The 22,331-nt window shown below is 42.2% G+C and overlaps 1 protein-coding gene across 1 annotated transcript in view; it reads right to left on the bottom strand.

Annotated features, from left to right (window-relative positions):
• The window catches only part of UBTD2 (ubiquitin domain containing 2), a 53,098-nt gene that overhangs the window by 23,002 nt on the left and 7,765 nt on the right, over positions 1-22,331 (bottom strand). Inside the window, exon 2 of the mRNA XM_044277502.1 lies at positions 4,070-4,306. Coding sequence (XP_044133437.1) covers positions 4,070-4,306 — 237 coding nt within the window. The remainder of the gene's footprint in view (positions 1-4,069; positions 4,307-22,331) is intronic.

Below are 22,331 nucleotides of genomic sequence, written 5' to 3'. Positions count from 1 at the left end.
TAAGCAGTCAGATATAGAAGATTGTACTTCACCATCCTGGAGGCATAGTCTATATCTATATATTTAGTAGATCTCTCTAAAACTGAAGAGAGCAAAAATCTAGTTCTAAGCTGAAAATTTAAAAAGCAACAACCAATAAAATACACAGATTATATATCTCTGAAAATACAGTAGAACTCCAAACTCAAATTGCACCAGTATTTTGGCTTGACAAATTCTCTGGATTTTGCACAAGTCACACCGTGCTGTGCAAGAGTTTTACGTAGGTGTGCAAAAAAGTAAGAATGCTTTCAAAAATAGAAGCATTAATAGTTTATTTTTATTAATTCGCAAAAGATTAATCTAAATCCAAACCACCATATGACCAACCTTTGCATTCCCAACAATATCAATTCTTCTAGGTGCACTTGCGCACAGTTTTCGAATGAACTCGGCAGATATATCTTCAAGTTAGGTAATCAGTATCTGGAGAGCTAACCACAGACCTTCAGTGGATACATGCTTGCTCTAATCCTTCATGCAATCCCAGACAGAGTTAATGTTGCGATCAGGGCTCCGTGGAGGCCATATCATGATTTCCATACTCCTTTTCTTCTTTACGATGAAGATAGTTCTTAATGACGACATTGGCTGTATGCTGTAAGTCATTGTTCTGCTGCAAAATACATTAGGAGCCATTCAGATGCCTCCTTGATGGTATTTCATGATTTATAGGTATCTGCCTGTATCAAGCTCTTTTAAACAAGAACAACGTAATGGGCAATACTGAGGACCGTACACACAGTGGTTGGCCAAAGAAACTTAGTGCAGCAGATGAAAGATAGATCATTCGCACTTCCTTTCAAAATTGCAGGATGTCCTCCAGTGTCATTAGCTCAGAGCTGGCTGAAACCAGTGGGACCCAGGTACAACCATCCACTGTTCAGGGAAGTCTGGCCAAAAATGGTCTTCATGGAAGAATTGCAGATGCTCAAGGTGGAAACAAGGCCAAGAGACTCAACTACGCACAAAAACATAGGAAATGGGATGCTGAAAAATGGCAGCAGGTGGCTCTGGACAGATGAACCAAAATGTTAAATATTTCACTGTAACAGAATGTCTGTTCACCAAAGGGCTGAAGAGCAGTACAATAATGAGTGTCTGAAGGCAACAGTGAAGCATGGGGGATGTTCCTTGCAATTTTGGGGCTACATTTCAGAAAATGAAAGTTGGGGATTTGGTCAGGATTAAAAGGGGTTGTTCTGCCATTTATACTGATGACCTATCAACAGGATAGGTCATCAATATCTCATTTTGGGGGGGCGCTGCCTATTCTTCAAACAGCTGATCGGGGGGAGGGGGGGGGGGGATGTGTCAGACCCCCCCAACGATCAGATACTGATTACCTAACTTGAAGATATGTCATAAATATAAACAGCAGGACAACCCCTTGAATGGTGTTCTCAATACAAAGAAATACAGGCAGATACTTCAATCATGCAATACAATCAGGGAGGCGTCTGATTGGCTCCAAATGTATTCTGCAGCAAGACAACAACCCTCAACATGCAGCCAAATGTCATTAATGGGGTTTTCTGAGATTTTGATACTGATGACCTATCCTGAGGATACAGGAAAGAGAAGCGCACATCGGGAGGGGCATAGGACTGGCTGGTAATTAAAAAAAACTGGAGGTTTACCTTATGGAGTTGTGCAAAGGCACAACACTTTGCAGAGCAAGGAGTCATGTTCCAAGGGCTTGCTGCGTAGGCGATCAGGTCCCAGACGGGCCGATAGTTGACTGGAGAGAGTAGGGAATTGAGGAAAGTCTGGAGAGGAATGGGTTAGAGACAATACTCTCGTTCAAATTTTTTATTTAGGGATTCATATGGTGCGTTTTGGAGCTGAACCGGCTTCTTCTTCAGATAACAAACAAGATCATTGTCTAAACCCCTTCCTCTCCTGAGAAGCATGCAGACTACCCTGAGGATAGGTCATCCATATCAAAATCTCAGAAAAACCCTTTAAGAAACATCTTCAGCATAAGGAAGAACAAGAAGTCCTGGAAATGATGATATGGCCCCCACAGAGCACTGATATCAACATCATGGAGTATATCTGGAATTAGCAGGAAAAGAGAGAAGTATATGAGCCAGCCTACATCCACAGATTTCTCCTCGAGTTCCTTTAAAACCTGTGTGTAAGTGTACCTAGAAGAATGTGTTTTGAAGGCAAAGGGTGGACACACCAAATATTAAATCAGATTTAGATTTCTCTTTTGTTCACTAACTTTGCATTTGGTTCATTTATAAAAATAATATAACACTATTTTTTAAACCCTTTTACTTTCCAGTATGTGCAACTTATTTACAATTTTCCACCATTGTCGGCATATTTGAAAAAAGGGAACGGGTCCTCCATTGGCCCTAGGAATAGGCCATCATCATTAAAATCTGGGAAAACCCCTTTAAGGGGTTGTATAGGATTACAAAAACACTGGCTTTTTTCAGAAATAGCACATCTGTCCATGGGTTGTGTCTGCCGTGGGCAGATATGGCAATGTTAAGAACACTCTTTTTGTAGGATGAGCAAAAAGTCTACATTGCCATTTTCTGAGGGCCATAACCTGATTTTTGCCGATTGAGCTGTGTAGAGGATAATTTTTTCCAGGGTGATTTGACATTTATTATTGGTACCACTAGATCGCTTTTTATTTGTGTTTTAGCAGGCAAGGTGACCAAAAATCAGCATAGTTGGAATTGTTTTAACTTGTACGTGTTAATTTTATTCAGCAGGTCAGTATGATTACAGAAATATCAAATTTATATACATTTTACTTTGACACAATAAAAAAAAGTATTCTTAAGAAGCATTTGTGTTGCTTCTTTTTGAGAGACACAAGTTTTTCTGTCAAAGGAGCTGTGTGAGGGCTTATTTTTTGCAGGAGTAGTAGGCGTTTTCATGGGTACTATTTTGGTGTGCATATGACTTTTTGATAGCATTTTATTTGTTTTATTGAAAGGCAAGGTGACTAAAAATCAGCCATGTTGGCATTGTTGTTTGGGTTTCATTTTATGTTGTGCGGTATCAATGACATGTTAGCTGTATTTGGCGAGTCATTATAGTTACAGTGATACCAACTTTATATTTTTTTCCATTTTACTATTTAGATACATCAATAAAAAATTTTAATAGATGCTTTTTTCAGGGCCATTTTTGCTTTTCTATCGACGGAGAAGTCCTATTAAGTACTACATCAGACACTGTTCATCCTCCGACTGCAACGGCAACCAATGGACCCTCCAATCACATCATGGGGAACTGATGGGTGACACATCAAGCTGCTTTCCTTTGTCAAACACTAAGATGCCACAGTCGCTACTTACTGTGGCATCTAAGCAGTAAAATAGCCAGGGTCACAGTTATATCCAATCCTTGCTGTTGCAGTGGGAGCCTAGTTGTACAGTACAACACTGTGAATCCCGTGAGCATAGCTCCTCTGACTGCAGCATGGAGTAACTCATAATTCTGATGTACAGTTCCTTTATTCTGCAAGAAAGGGTTAGGCCGAATGCACACGGCCACTGAGAGCAGGAGCGCATGGCGTCATTGGTTGCTATGCCGCCGCTGCACTACAGTAATACACTTGTATGATCTATACGAGTGTATTACTATAGTGCAGCGGCGGCATGAAGCGCATGGCGTCATAGGAACCAATGACACCGTGTGCATTTGGCCTTATACAGTGACTCTGCAAGATGTCCATAACAGGTTAATTTATAAAGGGGTATGTGCTATATATCACCCACACAAAACCATAGGTTTCCATCAGGACTGTCACTAAAAAAATCAGTTAAAGGTTCCAAAGGGTTTTGTACTAGGTGCTTTCATCACCAAGAATCTTGTAGATGCCAATACTGTACAATGGGCTGGGAGATTTATTATATGTCTGATATAAAAAATAAAATAAAAAATCCTAGATTAAATACAGTAAAACTAATTTCATAGTTACTGGTTTTAAAGATGTAAAATGCCTTTTTATAAAAAATAAACAAACATAACTGTGGTATAGTCTTTACCAGGGACCTACCATGCGGTAATGTTATACTTGCACCATCAATGATTGCTTGAGCCAGTTCATGATCATTACTCTCAAAAGCATGTGCTGCTGCTTTCAGAGCATCCCAAATTTCTTTCCGTCCTTCAAAAGCCGGTGCAGTATCCCAAAATTCATCCCGTTTGCTACGTAACTGTCCATCTGTCATAGGGTAGTCACTTTTCCATTTGGGTTTATCCTTTTTCAAAGGTTGATTACGTCCTAAGGCCACTAAATATGAAAAAATGCAAACCGTAAATATACATTTAACCAAATGCAAAAAAGCATGGAACAAATTACTTAGATAAAAATGTAGGCTCTGTGTACAAGAAGGCGGTCTTTAGACTTATGTGCACCCAAAGCTAACTAAAAGAATTAGGGTCTCTCTCACTCTTAGGCTACATTCACACGTCAGTATTTTTCTATAATCCGAATTTTGGTCCGTTTTTTGCGGATCCGTTGTTCCTGAAAATGTTTCCGTATGTCATCCGTTTTTTGCGGATCCGCAAAAAACGGAAACATGTATACATTTCAATAATCAAATAAAGTTGTTTGGATTTCTTTGAAAAAAATAAATAAAAAATTTGCTATGTGTTTCCAGGAACGGATTCCGCAAAAAACGGAAGACATACGGAATGACATCCGAATGTCTTCCGTTTTTTGCAGATCCATTGACTTTGTATTGTACCAGGATCCGAATTTTGCGGAAAAGAATAGGACATGTTTTATATTTAAACGGACATGCGGAACTGATTTTTTCCAGGACCCATTGAAAATGAATGGGTCCAGATCAGGAAAGAAAAAACGGACGTGTGAATGGACCCTAAGACTTACCTCTTCTGCTTTCAGCCATGCCAGGCATGAAGAGCCACTTACGTAGTGCTGCCACAAAAGCCTTCTAACCAACACTCAATATTAACTTGGTAATGTAGTCATGCCACATGGGAATGATGTTATCACCCATAAAGTGCTGTACTTGGAACAGACTAGGTGAACATGGAGGCACCAACAGTCTAATACTTCTTGTCCTTGCTGCCTTTGGAGCAAATATATAAAGATGTATGGCACAAAAAACAAACTAATACAGAAGTGTCCATGTTGAATTCAATCATACAAAATTGTATTATCCAGATGGCTGCTAACTGTACTACACTCATTGACAAAAAACTACAACACAATACACAGAGATATAAATGCCGGATTGCTGCAAAACTGAGCATCTATGTAACGATAATGAGTGTGGTCTGATTAGACAAGAGGGCATAAAAGTTTCTCTCTTGCTGTTCTGATACTGCTGTTCACTGCCAGACCCCATTGACTATAATGGGAAACTGCGGGGATCCGGACGGTTTCCAGCATAAGTGCCAGGTTTTGGCCGGACAAAAAAACGGTGCATTTAAACGGTGAACTCTGCCAGATTAAAAAATTAAGATATGAAAGTAGTCTAAAAAATACTCTCAGGTTATTTTGGGTAGTGTACCTTTTAGTGAGAGATGCCTTTACGACGCACTCAGACATTTTACCTAGTTGACAGACTTTACCCAGAGGGGGTGTACTATTAGACTTTGAGACGCAAGATGGTCATTTCAATGAATCTCACACAGTCTAGGCTGTTCTAACCTAGCTGGTAGGAGGTGTAGGGGGGCAGTGGTTACATGAGTGCATACACTCATGGCCTAACTGACCATCAGTACAAACACAAGCAGCAATCACAGTTTCATTGTCCACCATCCAGACACACGAGGCACCTTCATTACACACTACTTGTCTTTGCCTGGACCATTTCCAGCTGCTTAGCAGAAGGAACTTTGTTGTCAATGGCCCACAATGTCTATCTTTTATATCATCCTTCTTCGCCTCTCGCTTTCTTAAACTTAACATGGATAAGACAGAATTCATAATCTTTCCCCCATCTTGTTCAACCCCCCCAACAGACCTATCTATCACGATCAATGGCTGCACATTATCCCCAGTCAAAAAAGCCCGCTGCCTTGGAGTGACCTTAGATTCTGCCCTTTCCTTCCGACCGCACATCCAAGCCCTTTCCACCACCTGCCGCCTCCAACTCAAAAACATCTCCCGCATCCGTGCTTTCCTTAACTTCGAATCTGCGAAAATGCTCGTACATGCCCTCATTATCTCCCACCTAGACTACTGCAACATTCTCCTCTGTGGCCTTCCATCTAGCACCCTCGCACCCCTCCAATCTATCCTCAACTCCGCTGCCCGACTAATCCACCTCTCACCTTATTACTCCTCTGCCTCTCCCCTCTGCCAATCCCTTCACTGGCTCCCCATTGCCCAACGAATCCACTTCAAAGTACTGACAAACACATACAAGGCCGTCCATAACCTGTCCCCTCCCTACATCTCTGAGCTACTTTCCCGATACATCCCCACACGCACTCTCCGATCCTCACAAGACCTCCTTCTCTCCTCTCCTCTTATCCCACAATCGACTCCAAGATTTCTCCTGTGCATCCCCCATACTCTGGAACTCGCTACCCCAACATATCAGACTCTCACCTACAGTGGAATCCTTCAAAAGAAACCTGAAAACCCACCTCTTCAGACAAGCCTACAACCAATGACCCTGCTGCCTCTATACCGCCATGACCAACTCAACCCGCACCTACTGTGTCCTTCTCCCATACCATGTAGATTGTAAGCCCTCACGGGCAGGGCCCTCTCTCCTTCTGTACCAGTTTGTAACTCATCTTGTTTATGATGAGTACAATTGTCTGTTATGTATGTGCACCGCTTATCATATGTACAGCGCTATGGAATGAATGGCGCTTAAATAATAATAATAATAAATAATAATGGCACCCATTACGTGTCCTGCCATTGACAGCCAGCCACCGTCGCCTTTATTTGCAGTGGTGTGTTGAACAAGACACCTGGACTACTACTGGAACTATATCAATGATAACAGGTTTTGTTTGGGATCCCACAACAGTTGGGTTCAAATATGGTGTCCTTGTGGTGAGCTCTACAATCCTGCCTTTGCTGTGGAGCAACACACTACCCCAATTGCTAGTGTGATGATATGGGGAGCCATCGCATATGACACTGGGTCCCCTCTAGTAGTGATTCAAGTGACACGAACAGCTGAGCGATATGTTAAGGGCATCCTGCAGCAATTTGTGTTGGCTCTCATGACAGGGCTTCCAAATGTATTTTTTCAGTAGGATAATGCTCACCCACACATACCAAGGGTTTCCTAGGAATGTCTCTGCCAGATTGCAACACTTCTTTGGCATGTCAGTTTACCAGATTTATGGCCAATTGAGAAACTATGGGGACAGCTGGGACTCCAGCTTTAACAAGCTATGAGTGAGCAGGATCTACAGGTCCAGCTGCATCATCTGTGGGCAAATATGCCACAGGATACCATACTGAACCCGAATGCCTCCATGTCCAACCTTACCTCATCTTGCATCCAGGCTGGAGGCAGCCCAACAGAGTACCAGAGACTCCACAGATTACCACAATTAACTTAAGCTTTCGCTCTAATATTGTAATTTTATAAGTCATCTGTTATTACTTACATATATAATCATTACATTTACACCTATAAATGTTTATTTGATTCCAACAACTTCTTGGTGCATTACCTTTTTTTTTGTCAATGAGTCTACACATTTAGCATATATACAGGGAGTGCAGAATTATTAGGCAAGTTGTATTTTTGAGGATTAATTTTATTATTGAACAACAACCATGTTCTCAATGAACCCAAAAAAACTCATTAATATCAAAGCTGAATATTTTTGGAAGAAGTTTTTAGTTTTAGCTATTTTAGGGGGATATCTGTGTGTGCAGGTGACTATTACTGTGCATAATTATTAGGCAACTTAAAAAACAAATATATACCCATTTCAATTATTTATTTTTACCAGTGAAACCAATATAACATCTCAACATTCACAAATATACATTTCTGACATTCAAAAACAAAACAAAAACAAATCAGTGAACAATATAGCCACCTTTCTTTGCAAGGACACTCAAAAGCCTGCCATCCATGGATTCTGTCAGTGTTTTGATCTGTTCACCATCAACATTGCGTGCAGCAGCAACCACAGCCTCCCAGACACTGTTCAGAGAGGTGTACTGTTTTCCCTCCTTGTAAATCTCACATTTGATGATGGACCACAGGTTCTCAATGGGGTTCAGATCAGGTGAACAAGGAGGCCATGTCATTAGATTTTCTTCTTTTATACCCTTTCTTGCCAGCCACGCTGTGGAGTACTTGGACGCGTGTGATGGAGCATTGTCCTGCATGAAAATCATGTTTTTCTTGAAGGATGCAGACTTCTTCCTGTACCACTGCTTGAAGAAGGTGTCTTCCAGAAACTGGCAGTAGGACTGGGAGTTGAGCTTGACTCCATCCTCAACCCGAAAAGGCCCCACAAGCTCATCTTTGATGATACCAGCCCAAACCAGTACTCCACCTCCACCTTGCTGGCGTCTGAGTCGGACTGGAGCTCTCTGCCCTTTACAATCCAGCCACGGGCCCATCCATCTGGCCCATCAAGACTCACTCTCATTTGATCAGTCCATAAAACCTTAGAAAAGTCAGTCTTGAGATATTTCTTGGCCCAGTCTTGACGTTTCAGCTTGTGTGTCTTGTTCAGCGGTGGTCGTCTTTCAGCCTTTCTTACCTTGGCCATGTCTCCGAGTATTGCACACCTTGTGCTTTTGGGCACTCCAGTGATGTTGCAGCTCTGAAATATGGCCAAACTGGTGGCAAGTGGCATCTTGGCAGCTGCACGCTTGACTTTTCTCAGTTCATGGGCAGTTATTTTGCGCCTTGGTTTTTCCACACGCTTCTTGCGACCCTGTTGACTATTTTGAATGAAACGCTTGATTGTTCGATGATCACGCTTCAGAAGCTTTGCAATTTTAAGAGTGCTGCATCCCTCTGCAAGATATCTCACTATTTTTGACTTTTCTGAGCCTGTCAAGTCCTTCTTTTGACCCATTTTGCCAAAGGAAAGGAAGTTGCCTAATAATTATGCACACCTGATATAGGGTGTTGATGTCATTAGACCACACCCCTTCTCATTACAGAGATGCACATCACCTAATATGCTTAATTGGTAGTAGGTAGTGATGAGCGAACTTCTGTTTTAAGTTCGGCGTCTAAAGTTCGGCTTCCGGTTAGCGGAGAATCCCGATATGGATCCCGATATGGATTCAGACTTCCGTTGTGGTCCGTGGTAGCGGAATCAATAATGGCCGATTATTGATTCCGCTACCACGGACCACAACGGAAGTCGGAATCCATATCGGGATTCTCCGCTAACCGGAAGCCGAACTTTAGACGCCGAACTTAAAACAGAAGTTCGCTCATCACTAGTAGTAGGCTTTCGAGCCGATACAGCTTGGAGTAAGACAACATGCATAAAGAGGATGATGTGGTCAAAATACTCATTTGCCTAATAATTCTGCACTCTGTACACAAATAGTGGGCATGCTTTCTCTGATTTCAGAAAGGAGTGGGTCAAACGTGAGCACCATAGAATGTAAGGCAATGCTAGATGTGCTGAAAGTGGCTGCTCAATTGCTCGCTACATTAAAAGATGGCAGTGTAAAGATGTTTCAGAGGAAGGACTTCTTGTGAAACCAAGCCTTACGCAAAGTCTTCATGCTGGCACTGATGAAAGAAATCCAGCTGGGTCCCAGCCACATTAAGGCATCACAGGTTTTATTTATTTTCTGCATTTGTGCTTATGCCAACTGTTTTAGACACAGACAAAAATGAAGAAGTGCCAGTTTCCTCTGCTGCTATAGACTAATGTGGCACAATGATGGGTATGCACAGCTCTTGTTTGCCCACTGACATATAAAGTAAATGAGTTTACACAATTCAAGTCTCATTTAAATTAGCTTATTCTATACATTCATCATTTGCTAACATTAAAGGGATTCTGTCACCTCCCCTCAGCCAAAAAACGATTTAAAAGCAGCCATGCAGCACAGCTTACCTGGATTAGGCTGTGCTCTTTTATCTTGAAATCCGTCCAGCAGTTACTTCAAAAAACGACTTTGATCAATAAGGAAATGCGTCCTGAAGGTGCCCAGAGGGGCGTTTTTTTCTTCTTAGTGAGCCCAGTACCGCCCCTCTTTCAGTGCCCAGCCCGCCTTCCTTGTACTTTCTAACCGCCGCCCCCAGCCTGCCACAGCCTCTCCTCCCTCTCCTCCCCCTCCCTCACGCCGAACGAAGTCTCGCACAGGCGCAGTACCCACTGAGGGCTGCGCCTGTGCGATCATCAGGAGACTGAGGGCGGCAGCTTCATCTTCGTCACTGGGCATGCGCCGTCACTGGGCTCGGCGCATGCCCAGTGACGAAGATGAAGCTGCCGCCCTCAGTCTCCTGATGATCGCACAGGCGCAGCCCTCAGTGGGTACTGCGCCTGTGCGAGACTTCGTTCGGCGTGAGGGAGGGGGAGGAGAGGCAGGAGAGGCTGTAGCAGGCTGGGGGCGGCGGTTAGAAAGTACAAGGAAGGCGGGCTGGGCACTGAAAGAGGGGCGGTACTGGGCTCACTAAGAAGAAAAAAACGCCCCACTGGGCACCTTCAGGACGCATTTCCTTATTGATCAAAGTCGTTTTTTGAAGTAACTGCTGGACGGATTTCAAGATAGAAGAGTACAGCCTAATCCAGGTAAGCTGTGCTGCATGGCTGCTTTTAAATCGTTTTTTGGCTGAGGGGAGGTGACAGAATCCCTTTAACAGATATGCACACCCTTGCATTATTTCTTTGAAGCATAAGATCAGATAAAGCAGCTGTTCAGGTTAGATACTCTGTTAATTGCAGCACATATCTGTTGTGAAACTACAACTTACAACATAACTGTCACAACAGGCTGGTAGTTGTAGTTTCATGACAGTTGGAGACCAATGTACTAGCGTATTACATAGAATAAGCCCAAATTTCAACAGCCACATAAACCTCCTTAAAGAGGCTTGAGCACTGCTTCAGAGATGTCCCTAGTGCTTCAACACGCCCCCCTCACCTTACATTGACAGCGCTAGACTTCACATCTACCTCTGAGTTCTTGCACAATCGCACTCGTTTACAAACACGCCACGTGCGCACCCTGCCTATTGCTACTTGCCGAGCAGCGAAGACGTGTGCACACGCCATTGACGTTATTCCACCCAGAAGTGGAGGTGACTGCAGATGAAGCCGACAGCACATCCACTTCTGGGTGGAATGACGTCAACGGCAGGTGTGCACTAATCATCTTCACTGCTTGGCATCAGCAAAGGACGGAGTGCGCATGCACTGTGTATGCGAAAGAGTGTGCTGGGGCAAGAACTCAACACTAGATGTAAAGTCTAACGCTGTCACTCTAAGGGGAGGGGGAGTGTTTGGAGCACCAGGGGCGTTGCTTAAACCACATAAGTCCGCCTCTTATGGCTCATTTGCATACAAATAGGAGTCTAAATTTCTCCACAACACCAGCACCTAGAAAGACCATACAGGAATTGTTTTACTCAGCTAGATCAACCCTACCAGGCTGGTCTAATAGGGTTGATCCTAGTGACAGAGCCTCTTAACCACTTCACATCCGCCCATAGGATATAAAACGTCTTATGGTGGAGGTTTGTCTCTGAATGGACGTTCTGGAATGTCCAGAGATGGCAGCTGTCTGTGACAGCAGGACAACCCAGAGAGAAGGCAGGGACAGTTCCCAGGTGTCCCTGCCTTCTAGATCGCTGTATACACAGCGCTCGAGGGCTGTGTATACAGATCAGGAAGCGCTATGCGCTGCCTGTCCCGGCCCGGTGGTCATGTGACCGCCAGGGCCGGGAGAGTGCAGGAGCTGTCGGGTCTTCCATAGACCTCGATCAGCCCTGCACTGAGGCTGTACAGCCTTGTATTATGCTGTACAGCCTCTCTGGGGGGTGTATTTACACTGTAACTGTGGCTACTATGTCAGCCGCAGTTACAGGAAAAATCAATAGTGGGGAAAAAAAAAAAGTGAAGTTAAAATGTCCCACAGAGGTCTTGTATGACCTCATGGGGGATGCAAAGTGTAAAATAAAAAATAAAGTGTTTCAAAAAATGAAAAAAAAAAAAAAAAAAGGTTTCACATGTGAAAAAAAAAAAATTAAAATTCCCCAATTAAGTAATTAAAAAAAAAAGTAAAAAAAAATAGATTTTTTTAAATATAAAATAGACATATTTAGTATTTCCACGTCTGTAACGATCTGCTCTATAAAAACGTCACATGACCTAACCCCTCAGATGAACGCTGTAAAAATAAACAAAAACTGTGCTAAAGCAACCAATTTTTTGGTCACCTTGCCCCATAAAGTGTAATAACAAATGATCAAAAAATCATATGTACCCAAAAATGGTACCAATAAAAACGTCAACTCTTCCTGCAAAAAACGAGCCTCTGCACAAGACGCTTGGCAGAAAAATAAAAAAATATGGCGTTCAGAAAATGGAGACAATTTTCCCCCCAAAAAATGCTTAATTATGTAAAACTGAAACAAAGAAAGTAAACATATTTGATATCATTGCGTCCGTAACAACCTGTTCTATAAACATAGCACATAATCTACCCTGTCAGATGAATATTGTAAAAAAAAAAAAACAAATAAAAAAGTGCCAAAACAGCCATTTTTGGGTTACCTTGCCTCACAAAAAAACATAATATAGAGCAATTAAAAATCATATGTACCCCAAAATAGTACCAATAAAACTGGAACCTTATCCCCTAGTTTCCAAAATGGGGTAACTTTTTGGTAGTTTCTACTGTAAGGGTGCATCAGGGGGTCTTCAAATAGGACATGGTATCTAAAAACCAGCAAAATCTGCCTTCCAAAAACCATATGGCGTTCCTTTTCTTCTGCGCCCTGCCGTGTGCCCTTACATCGGTTTATGACCACATGTGGGATGTTTCTGTAATCCGCAGAATCAGGGTAATAAATATTGAGTTTTTTATCTGTTAACCCTCGATAGATTAAAATGGAAAATCTGCCAAAAAAGTGAAATATAGAAATGTCATCTCCATTTTCCATTAATTCTTGTGAAACACCTAAAGAGTTAACAAAGTTTGTAAAATCAGTTTTGAGTAACTTGAGGGGTGTAGTTTCTACAAGGGGGTCATTTATGGGGGGTTTCCACTATTGCCATATATGTAAAACGCTATATTTCTTTTTCTTTTTATAAATCATACCCTAAAAGTAAAAGTCGAACAATTAAATGTACAAACTAAAATGGTATTCAAGATTGATGACACCAGTATATTATTTAACATAAGTACATCAACTAAAAATAAATAAGAACTCATAGAAGACTGATAAAATTCTTCATATAAAAAGGTTGCTATAAATGTAAGCCAGCAGTATAGAGTTTGACCTGTAATCTGAGTTTGCAAGATCCCTGGCTTCACCTAGAAAAGAAGGCGAGAGCTACAGTACTCCACAAGAGAAGGTCACACGTACTTTAAATATTTTATTAGCCATAGCTCCCCTGCTGACATGCATAGCACAGACAGGACAGTAAATGCAGAAACATGAAAGCCGCTTACAGATCATCTACATTCTATAAATAATGTTTCATGAGCAGGTTTTGTGATTTAGCGCCGCAAAAATGTTTTGTCTTATTTATCACAGATTATTCAGGCTGAATGATTCCCAATCTAAATCTATTAAAAAGTTATTCCAGCACGATAAAAATGCTCCCCCGTGGTTTTCAAATGGTCAGAAAATAAACCAGCTTATACTCATTCAGGTTTCATGGGGTCCCTTTTGGTAATATTAACTTTAGAAAGTGTCCGATGAGGACTGTAGTAAGAACTTTGACATCCACTGCCTTTGAATTGAGTCAACAAAATCTCATTAGTATCCAATATTGAGGCTGGGTTCACACCTGAGCGTTTTACAGCGCGTTCCTACGCGCTGTAAAACGCTCAACAAGGAGAAACCAATGATTCCCTATGGGAATGGTTTTTACCTGGGCGTTTTACAGCGCGTACGATCTCGCTGTAAAACGCCCGACGCCCCAAGAAGTACATGAACTTCTTTGGGGCGTCTTGTCACGCGTTCCCATACATAGACTTTCGGTAACGCGCGACAATGGGCGTTCGCTTGTCTCTGTATGCGCGATTGCAAACGCCGGTACAATCGCGCATACAGAGCGCTCCGGTCTCAACCCAGCGTTAGAGAAGTATATCAAGTATGCAAAATGAGATTGGGAAGGCTACACAGGCAGCTTACAGAAGCACTGCCTAGATCAGTGGTGGGCAAAAGGGCAAAATCAAGTATAAGAATAAAAACCTGCAATCTGGCCTCTAGGACTACTATTGTTGTGCCTCAGTTTTATAGGGCTAAATCAAGGTGACAGACTCCTTTTAAAGGCTATCTACACCTTCGGGGGCAATTTTTTATGATTGAATTTTACTCATTTTGGGCTAAAACTCTAATTTTCAATTGGTCTTTATTAAAAATACTGAGCTGTTCTGTCACAAAGGGTTTACTGTTTTTCTAGCAGTTTGAATGGAACTTTCTACTTTCACTTTGTGCCACCATCTCTAAACTACTAAAAGGTCATAAACACTTATTTAAGTCACATTCTTATCAGTAAGATAAGAACTGAGCTTTGGTGAGTGTTTATATATAATGTCAGAGAGCAGAGATAAGGAGCCCCTCGGCTCCCAAATTGACGGAAAAGAGCATCTCAGCTCTATACAGATAAAAATGCTATATATTTTTTTTTTATAAAGACCAACTGAAAAATGATCTTTAGCACAAAAAGAGTACAATGCAATATTAAAAAAAGAATTTCCCCTAAAGGTGTACATAACCTTTAAGGACCAGTCTATTTTAAGCCTTCAGATGCAACAAATTGTTTCATCCTCGCATTCCAAGAGCTACAAGGGCACCTGCACACAGTGCAGAAGTTCTGCACCAAAACCATACAAAAAAAGCACATAAATCCGCACTATTGTTCTTGATTTTGGTGTGTTTTATGTGCATTTTTTAATGCGGTTTGTGGTTCGGATTTTGTGTGGTTTTTCTGTTTAATAGCACCATTGAAGCCTATGGGAAAACCCCTCTACAGAAGGTGTGGAAAATAGGCCAATTTCTGTACCTAAGGAAAAAAGCAAAGTGTACATGAGATCTGAAGCTCTCATTCACTTTGTTGGTACTGTATAATGCTGTGGTTTTTCCACACAAAATCCACGCAGAAAAACCAAGTGTAATCCGCAACATGTGCAGCCACCCTTACCTTTCCGAGGACAAAGCTGTAGGAGGGGCTTGTTTTTTTTTGCACAAGTTATACTTTTATTTGTGCCATTTTAAGTTATATATACTGTAATTAACTGTTAACGTTTTACATTTTTTAGGAAGTGTGGCGAATAACAATTCTGCTACAATTTAACACCATGGACCTTGCAATAAATTAACATGATAACTGTATTCTCCGGGACAGTGCGATTTTAGCAAAAACTAACTTATATACGGTAGCTTTTTTTTTTTTTTTTAGGTTTAGTACTTAAAAATAGTATTAAATAAAACATTTTGGGGAGCTGCTTTGTGAGACCCATAGTTTTTTGATGTAGCCATATGGAAACTTGTTGCCACAAGCTTTTCTTTTAGTTTATTAAACTTTAATTTAAATGGGGTTAACCCACAAATAAAAAAAATATCTTGAGTAATACACCCCCCATTATTTCAACTGCCTCAATGCAAAAATGTTGCTCTCCAGTGTAATCTTCAGTATGCGGAATATGTTGGTGCTATATCAAAAAAGATTATTATTTCAGGTTCTGTTTTTTTTTTTTTTTAATTAACAATTTTATTGTTTTGTCTTAAAGGGCAGATGGTACATATCATTGTATCACAAAACGCCTAACATAAGCGTATAGACAATAATCATACAAGCATTTTTAAATATTATTCTTGAATGGTGACAATCATAAAGTGTAAATCAAAACACTGATGGGGTAAAACAGTGTAACTATACTAACAGATAGATGTGGGTTCAGGTTCTGTTTTTTTAATGCCAAAATCAGAAGTGGATTATAAAAGGCCAAAACATATTAAAGGGTTTCTCCGGACTTTTAATATCATCAATATCAGATCAGCTATATGAAGAGACGGTGCGAACAGTGTGCACCTGCCGTCTCCAATCTCTCTTCCTGCTCGCTGCTGCTTTGGCATAGACATAATCTGATATTGATGACTGATCCCGAGGATAGCTCATCAATAATAAAATCCCGGAGAACCCCTTTAAGTGCAGATATGACTTCTCCACTTTAGTTTCTTTACTTTCTGTGGGTAGGCAGCAGCTCTTCAAGCACCTGCATATCCCAGGAAGGTACTGAAGTCACCTCTAATTAACCCCTTCCTCCTCTGCATAGAAAATAGTCCCTTACAAACAGGCCCAGTGATCCCATTAATAAATAGCACTATGGTATGAAAAGTTACTGTATATATATTTAGAAGTTAGGTGCGAATAAATGAAATATGTCTGGGTCACTTCATCATGACGTGCTGGCTCATTCATCAGGTGATCATGTTGTTTTGGCCGACACAAGAAATCATCATTTCTAACCAGCAAACGTCAAGAGCATCGGTCAATCGCGTACAGAGGAGATGATTGCTGTGTCTAAATTTAGCCCTCACCTCCTCATACAATCAGGAATGTTTGTTCCCCATGTCCTGTAAAATCACTAAAAACCCATACCGGAGAAGGGGGACCAGAACTTCATCAGAGGATAAACAGCGGGAGGTGCTACTAGAGAGAAAAATGTTCATAAAAATCCCAACTATATTGTTACTGCATGTGTATTGCAATAATACATAATTCCAAATGCTTTATTCCATACTTCTCACAAGATAACCCCTTTTATTAAACTTTTTTGCCCTACTATGATGTTTTTGAACAGTATTCCACAGTATTATTGTCATTAAGTGTAAAACTAATAGGTAAACTATTAGACCACGTCTCCAGGTGACGCAACAAAACATTGCCCCCAAACTCAGGGCACTTTCCATGGGGCACCAATAGGTAACAGGGGAGACCCCTTTATATACTAAACTGCTTACGTGCCATGGTTTCTATTGTCTGTGGCATCTATGTATTTAAAGTGTCTGATCACAAAAGGTATCAGGGCGACCCCCCCACTGAGACAATGGAGTCCGGCTCCTCCCGTCTCACCTTTCTCACTCCCCGCCATGGTGTCCCTGCTTGTGGTTGGGAGTGAGCATGTTGAGATAGAAGGAGACCTGGCACCACTATCCTGTGGGAAAGGGGAAAATACTTAAATGGGTTCTCCAATGGCAAAAACTGGGACAGATTTATTAAAGGGGTTGTAGAAGGCATAAACTTAGGCCGTCTCGCTATGCACCAGCCATTTATCACAGTGGCTAATTCTGGTTGATATTTACACACTTTTTTGTCTAATTTCATGGCAACTTTTAGCTGGATTAGCCTAGTTTCACACTAGCTCTTTTAGATCCGGCAGTCGGTACCTCTCTGTATTCTGGCGTTGCCATCTGGCCCCATTAACTATAATGGTGACTGGCGGAGATCTGGCGCAACCCAGGAAACATATCAGGAATCGGCCGGATGAAAACCGCTGGGCAGTTTGCTAGGTTGCAGCCATCCAGACATCTCCAGCAGGCTGCTCCCTGCCATAACAGCCTGCCAAAGATGTCTAACGCCAGTGCAGTGCTCCAGACCAAAAAAAAATATCAAGGAGACATTGGCTCCTAACCTGAAAAATTTAGGAGCCAAATGAAATTTTTTTGTCGCCAAATTTAAAATATATATAATATAGCTGGGATATCATTTGGGGTTTTCTAAGCTACAGGCCACACAGTTAAAGGGGTTGTGCACTAATTTCCATGACCTGTCAGACTAGCCAGATTCGCATTGGTAATCCGTATCAGTGTGCTCTCTGCATCTGTAGGTCTGTTCCATGGCCCCCCAAAAATACAGAACATGTCCTATTCTTGTCTGCACTACGGACAAGGATAGGACTGTTCTTGAATGGGCCGGACGTAAAACGCACATGGCCGCTATCCATGTTTTGCGGATCACTAATTCGCGGACTGCAAAAAATCCAACGGTTGTTTGCATGAGCCCTTACAAAGGGCGACTTTACAACATAAATTGACATGATGCAAATTTTCTTGTGGAAAGTGTCTGCAGAGAGTGGATGAGATTTATTAAAAGTTAAGTAAACTTTCCTAAAATCCCTAAAATGTATTTTCGCAGTGTGCTGCAGGAAGACTGTTGCGCTTATTACAGGAACAGGCGCCAGTGTCGGCTCTGTCCTGGCGGAAGCACATCTCTGCCCCTGCCCACTCCATAAAGCCTGGCACAGCACTTTAGCTCAGGGTCTCCTGTACTGGACAGGTTATGCAGAGATTTAAGAATAAGCGCTTTTTGGCTTTTTTTTTTTTTTTTTTTCTTCACACTGGCCCAGATTTACTAATCCTGTAGATGGTGTGAATTTAGACCGGCAGCCGAGACCTGCACCAGATCTATCACAGGGGTCAGGCTGGAGGATAAATCTGGTACACGGACAGTCCCTTCAGGGTGTATCTACATGTTTGTAAGTGTATTGTGGATGGGCAAAACACAGGTACCGGCTGTGTGCGTTCCGCATTTTGCAGAGCGCACATGGCCGGCCCTATGATAGTGAACGGATACTGCAGTCTATCAGCGCTGTCCATCAAAACGCCTGCCATCCTAAGCCACACCCACCCATCGGCAACAGCCTATCGCAATGCAGGAGTGCCAGATTAGCCAATCAGTGAGCAGAATCCAAAGTCTTTCACCTGCATGTGACCGGACACCTGATTAGAGGATGAGGTTTGTTGCTATTCCGGGCTGGCGATGGAGATTGGATGTGTGAAGTGCAATGTTTACTCGACCTGGATTAGCAAGATGGCCGCATGAAAAAGCATGTGGTGGTCAGAGGTTTTGCCCTTAAAAGTGTTGAAAATGAAAACATACTGAAAAAACAAGATGCGGGAACCGAAGCCACGCCCACCATCTATGCCGGGTAACGTGAGGGTCGGATCTTCACCAGCAGTGTGTGTCTGCTGAATGAAATGAAATCCTTTTTTTTTTCTTAAACAGGCAGAGCTGCAGAGGGTGTAGGCGCAAATAGCGACAAGACTACAAAGTCTTGTCGCCGTTTTACAATTCTAAGTGGCATTAGCGACCATTTTGGTCACCATCTGGAGCCCTGCAGTGGGAAACTAGCCTTAGTGTCCTAAATTTTATGCCAGAACTGCGGAACAATTTTGAACTTACTGTACCTAACAAATGTTCTTGGCCACTCAACAATTTTTATAGGAAATTTCTGGAACATATCCTAACCACATACAGAATTCAAAATTTGCAAAACAAAGAAAATCTCTCCCAGAATGCAGCACAGTGCATATATTTTCATTACAGCAACTCAGCTAAACTATTAGGCTAATTTCAGATGAGACGGTCCACTGTGGGAAACAGTCCGTGTGATTTCCCGTTATGGACACTGCTCTTATGACAAGAGTGCACGGCATTAGAATTTGGAATGCTCTCTGTCCAACCTCGCTGTAAAGATTTATGTTGATGGCATCATGGGAGCACAAATCATCGCAGTGGAGGTCGAACAGAGCCCCACAGTTTTCTAAATCATTAAAATGCCGTGCGCTCATGTCACAGGAGCAGTGTCCATAACAGGAAATCATGCCACCAGAAGGAGTGTGTTCACTGCAGAGTCACCCAATGCCTCCAGAGCTCCTACACTAAGGACGTGATCAAGGTCCTACTGGACCGAAACGTTGGCCATTTGCAAAAAAAGATCCTATTTGGGATGGACAATAAATGAATTATCTCTGAGTATCTGAAATAGAGTGCCGTGGTTTCTTCCTATTTCATATTGACCCTTTCCACTGAGCACCGACAGCTACATATAAGGAGTGCCATCCACTATAATTATCATACACGTCTGTTCACTGCAGAGGATATGCTCGTCTGAAATTAGTCTTAAAGAGACTTACAAATTGTCTACTGGTTCTTATGCTGGATTTACACTGCCAGTTCCTTCTTGATAAGTGCCAGTCTCGTCAGTGGAGGTGAAGAGCTGCATTTAGATACAGCTACCACCTCCGCTGTACGGGGACAAGCGATGGGTACCTCCATCGCCCGTCCTCATACAGATGTATTGTTTCTGGGCAGCAGAGTGCTGTTTACACAGCACAATTTGCTGCTTAGAAACAATGACTGAGGTGTCCAGACCAAAGATCATTTCACACGATGAAAGAGCGTTTTCTGCTTCGGAATCAGCACCAACAAACAACTCCAAACAGCTTCCCATACATTTTGTGGAATCTGTGCCGAATCTTCCATTGAAATGAATGGGATGTGACCAAGAAACGTGCCAAAAACTGTACACAGAATATGCTGTTGTAAAATAAAGTATACATCTCAAAAAATCACTTCAAAATCAGTGTGTCAGTCTTCTGGCGTCAATTACAGTAAATGTGTTGTGGTGGCCCTGTCCCATTCCGTTAAGATAAGCCCACACAAAAAATAGCAAGACCAGTGTCACGAACCAGCGGTTGTCAACCCACTGTGCCACGTGTCCCACCTCCTCTAATGGCGTTGTCTAAGTGTACCCCTCGATTCTTCACAGTACCGCTGATGGTGGGGATAGACTTTCCCGAGGGGAACACCAGGTCACTACCTCTTAAGGAGGGTAGTCACATAAGGCAGCTGGTCCAGGCGGTACCCGAGAAGTACAAGCGTAGTCAGGGAGGCGGGGTCGTTACCAGGATCAACAGCGCAGGACTGAAGGATAAGGCAGAGGCATAGTCAGACAGGCAAAAGGTCAGGGCAGGCAGCACAGGTCAGGCAATCCGGATCGGCAACAGGAGAGTCGTGGCAAGCGGAAAGGTATCAGACGAATAGCAGAATCCAGGAACAAGGTATAAGTCAGGAGCACACGTATCAGGAGCTTAGCAAACACAGGGACCTTGACACTGAGGCACCTGGGAAGGGGGCCCGATTAGTACCTGCAGGAGAGCCTGGGTTGGTCATCGAGGTCACATGATCCAGCCCAGGGAGTGATGCGGGCCGCCCCTAGGGCAGTGTAACAAGAAACTAGAAGCAAGCATGCTGTGGCCAGGGCTGAGTGGAACCCTCAGCACCACAGCACGACAGGGCCCAGGACTGCAGCAGTGGATGGAAGGAACACCGCTGAGCACGGCGCCCAGGACCACGGCAGTAAGCAGGGGAACAGCGGCAAGCAGCAATAACATTTCTGCACAATATGCCCCTTGTGGCAAATTTTTGCTATTCTTTTGGGGCAAAACCCTGGAGCAAAGCCTTGATAACTGCCCCCCACTAATTTAACATTATTCACTTGTAAATATGCTATCATATATAAAAAGCAGTGTGTAAATCTGGCCCCAGAGTTTTGGCAAGCAATCACATATAAGCATACATGTAAGATTATATAAAATAAAATAAAAATTACAATAGAACACCTTTCAAAGTGTTCTTCTGGCAACTTTTCTGTTTTTAATTTCTATTGATTTTTGTTCACAGACGAAATTGCTATATAGAAAAACCATGAAAGTGGATAAACCTTAGAAGTGATGGTAAATCTTGTGGAAACTATAAAGACACACCATGCACTGCTCTGCCTTTTGCAATCAGATGAACAGCAGGCCTACATTTATCCTATCTCTCCCTGCTAGACCCATGACCTAGATAAAAATGTCCTGTTGCTATGTGGACACATCTACAATGCTGTACTGAGAATAACAATCAATGTGTCATGGTTGGTCAATGTATTGTGAATTTCGTCAATATCTGGAGCTCTAGGCTGAGAAGCAAAAAAAAAAAAAAAAAAAAAAAAACTTTCTGCGCACTCTCATCTCTTCAGGATCGTTCTTAGCCATTAATATATTTGGCTCTGCAAAGGGTTAAGACAGGCTCAAAAATTCTGATGTCAAATACGCAAAAAAATTAAAATAAATAAAAAATCTGCATCGACTATTGTCTGATGTTTTTTCAGTATTACATTTTGTTGCCTGACAAATCAATACATAAATTATCAATGAAACTTACTCTGGTCCAGTGGTGATGCCTTCAAATTTATTGACGTCTTGTCCATTTATTTGCAACCAAGATCTTTAAATAGTAAATGGAAGCCTTTGTTTATAATAAATTACATAGAGAAAGTCCAGTAAATTACCTTTCATATGAGTTGCGGTTCT

Source organism: Bufo gargarizans, chromosome 2 (assembly GCF_014858855.1).
Source record: "Bufo gargarizans isolate SCDJY-AF-19 chromosome 2, ASM1485885v1, whole genome shotgun sequence".
NCBI lineage: Eukaryota > Metazoa > Chordata > Amphibia > Anura > Bufonidae > Bufo > Bufo gargarizans.
The sequence above is the reverse complement of the archived record's forward strand: the minus strand, read 5'-3'. Positions and strand labels throughout refer to the sequence as shown.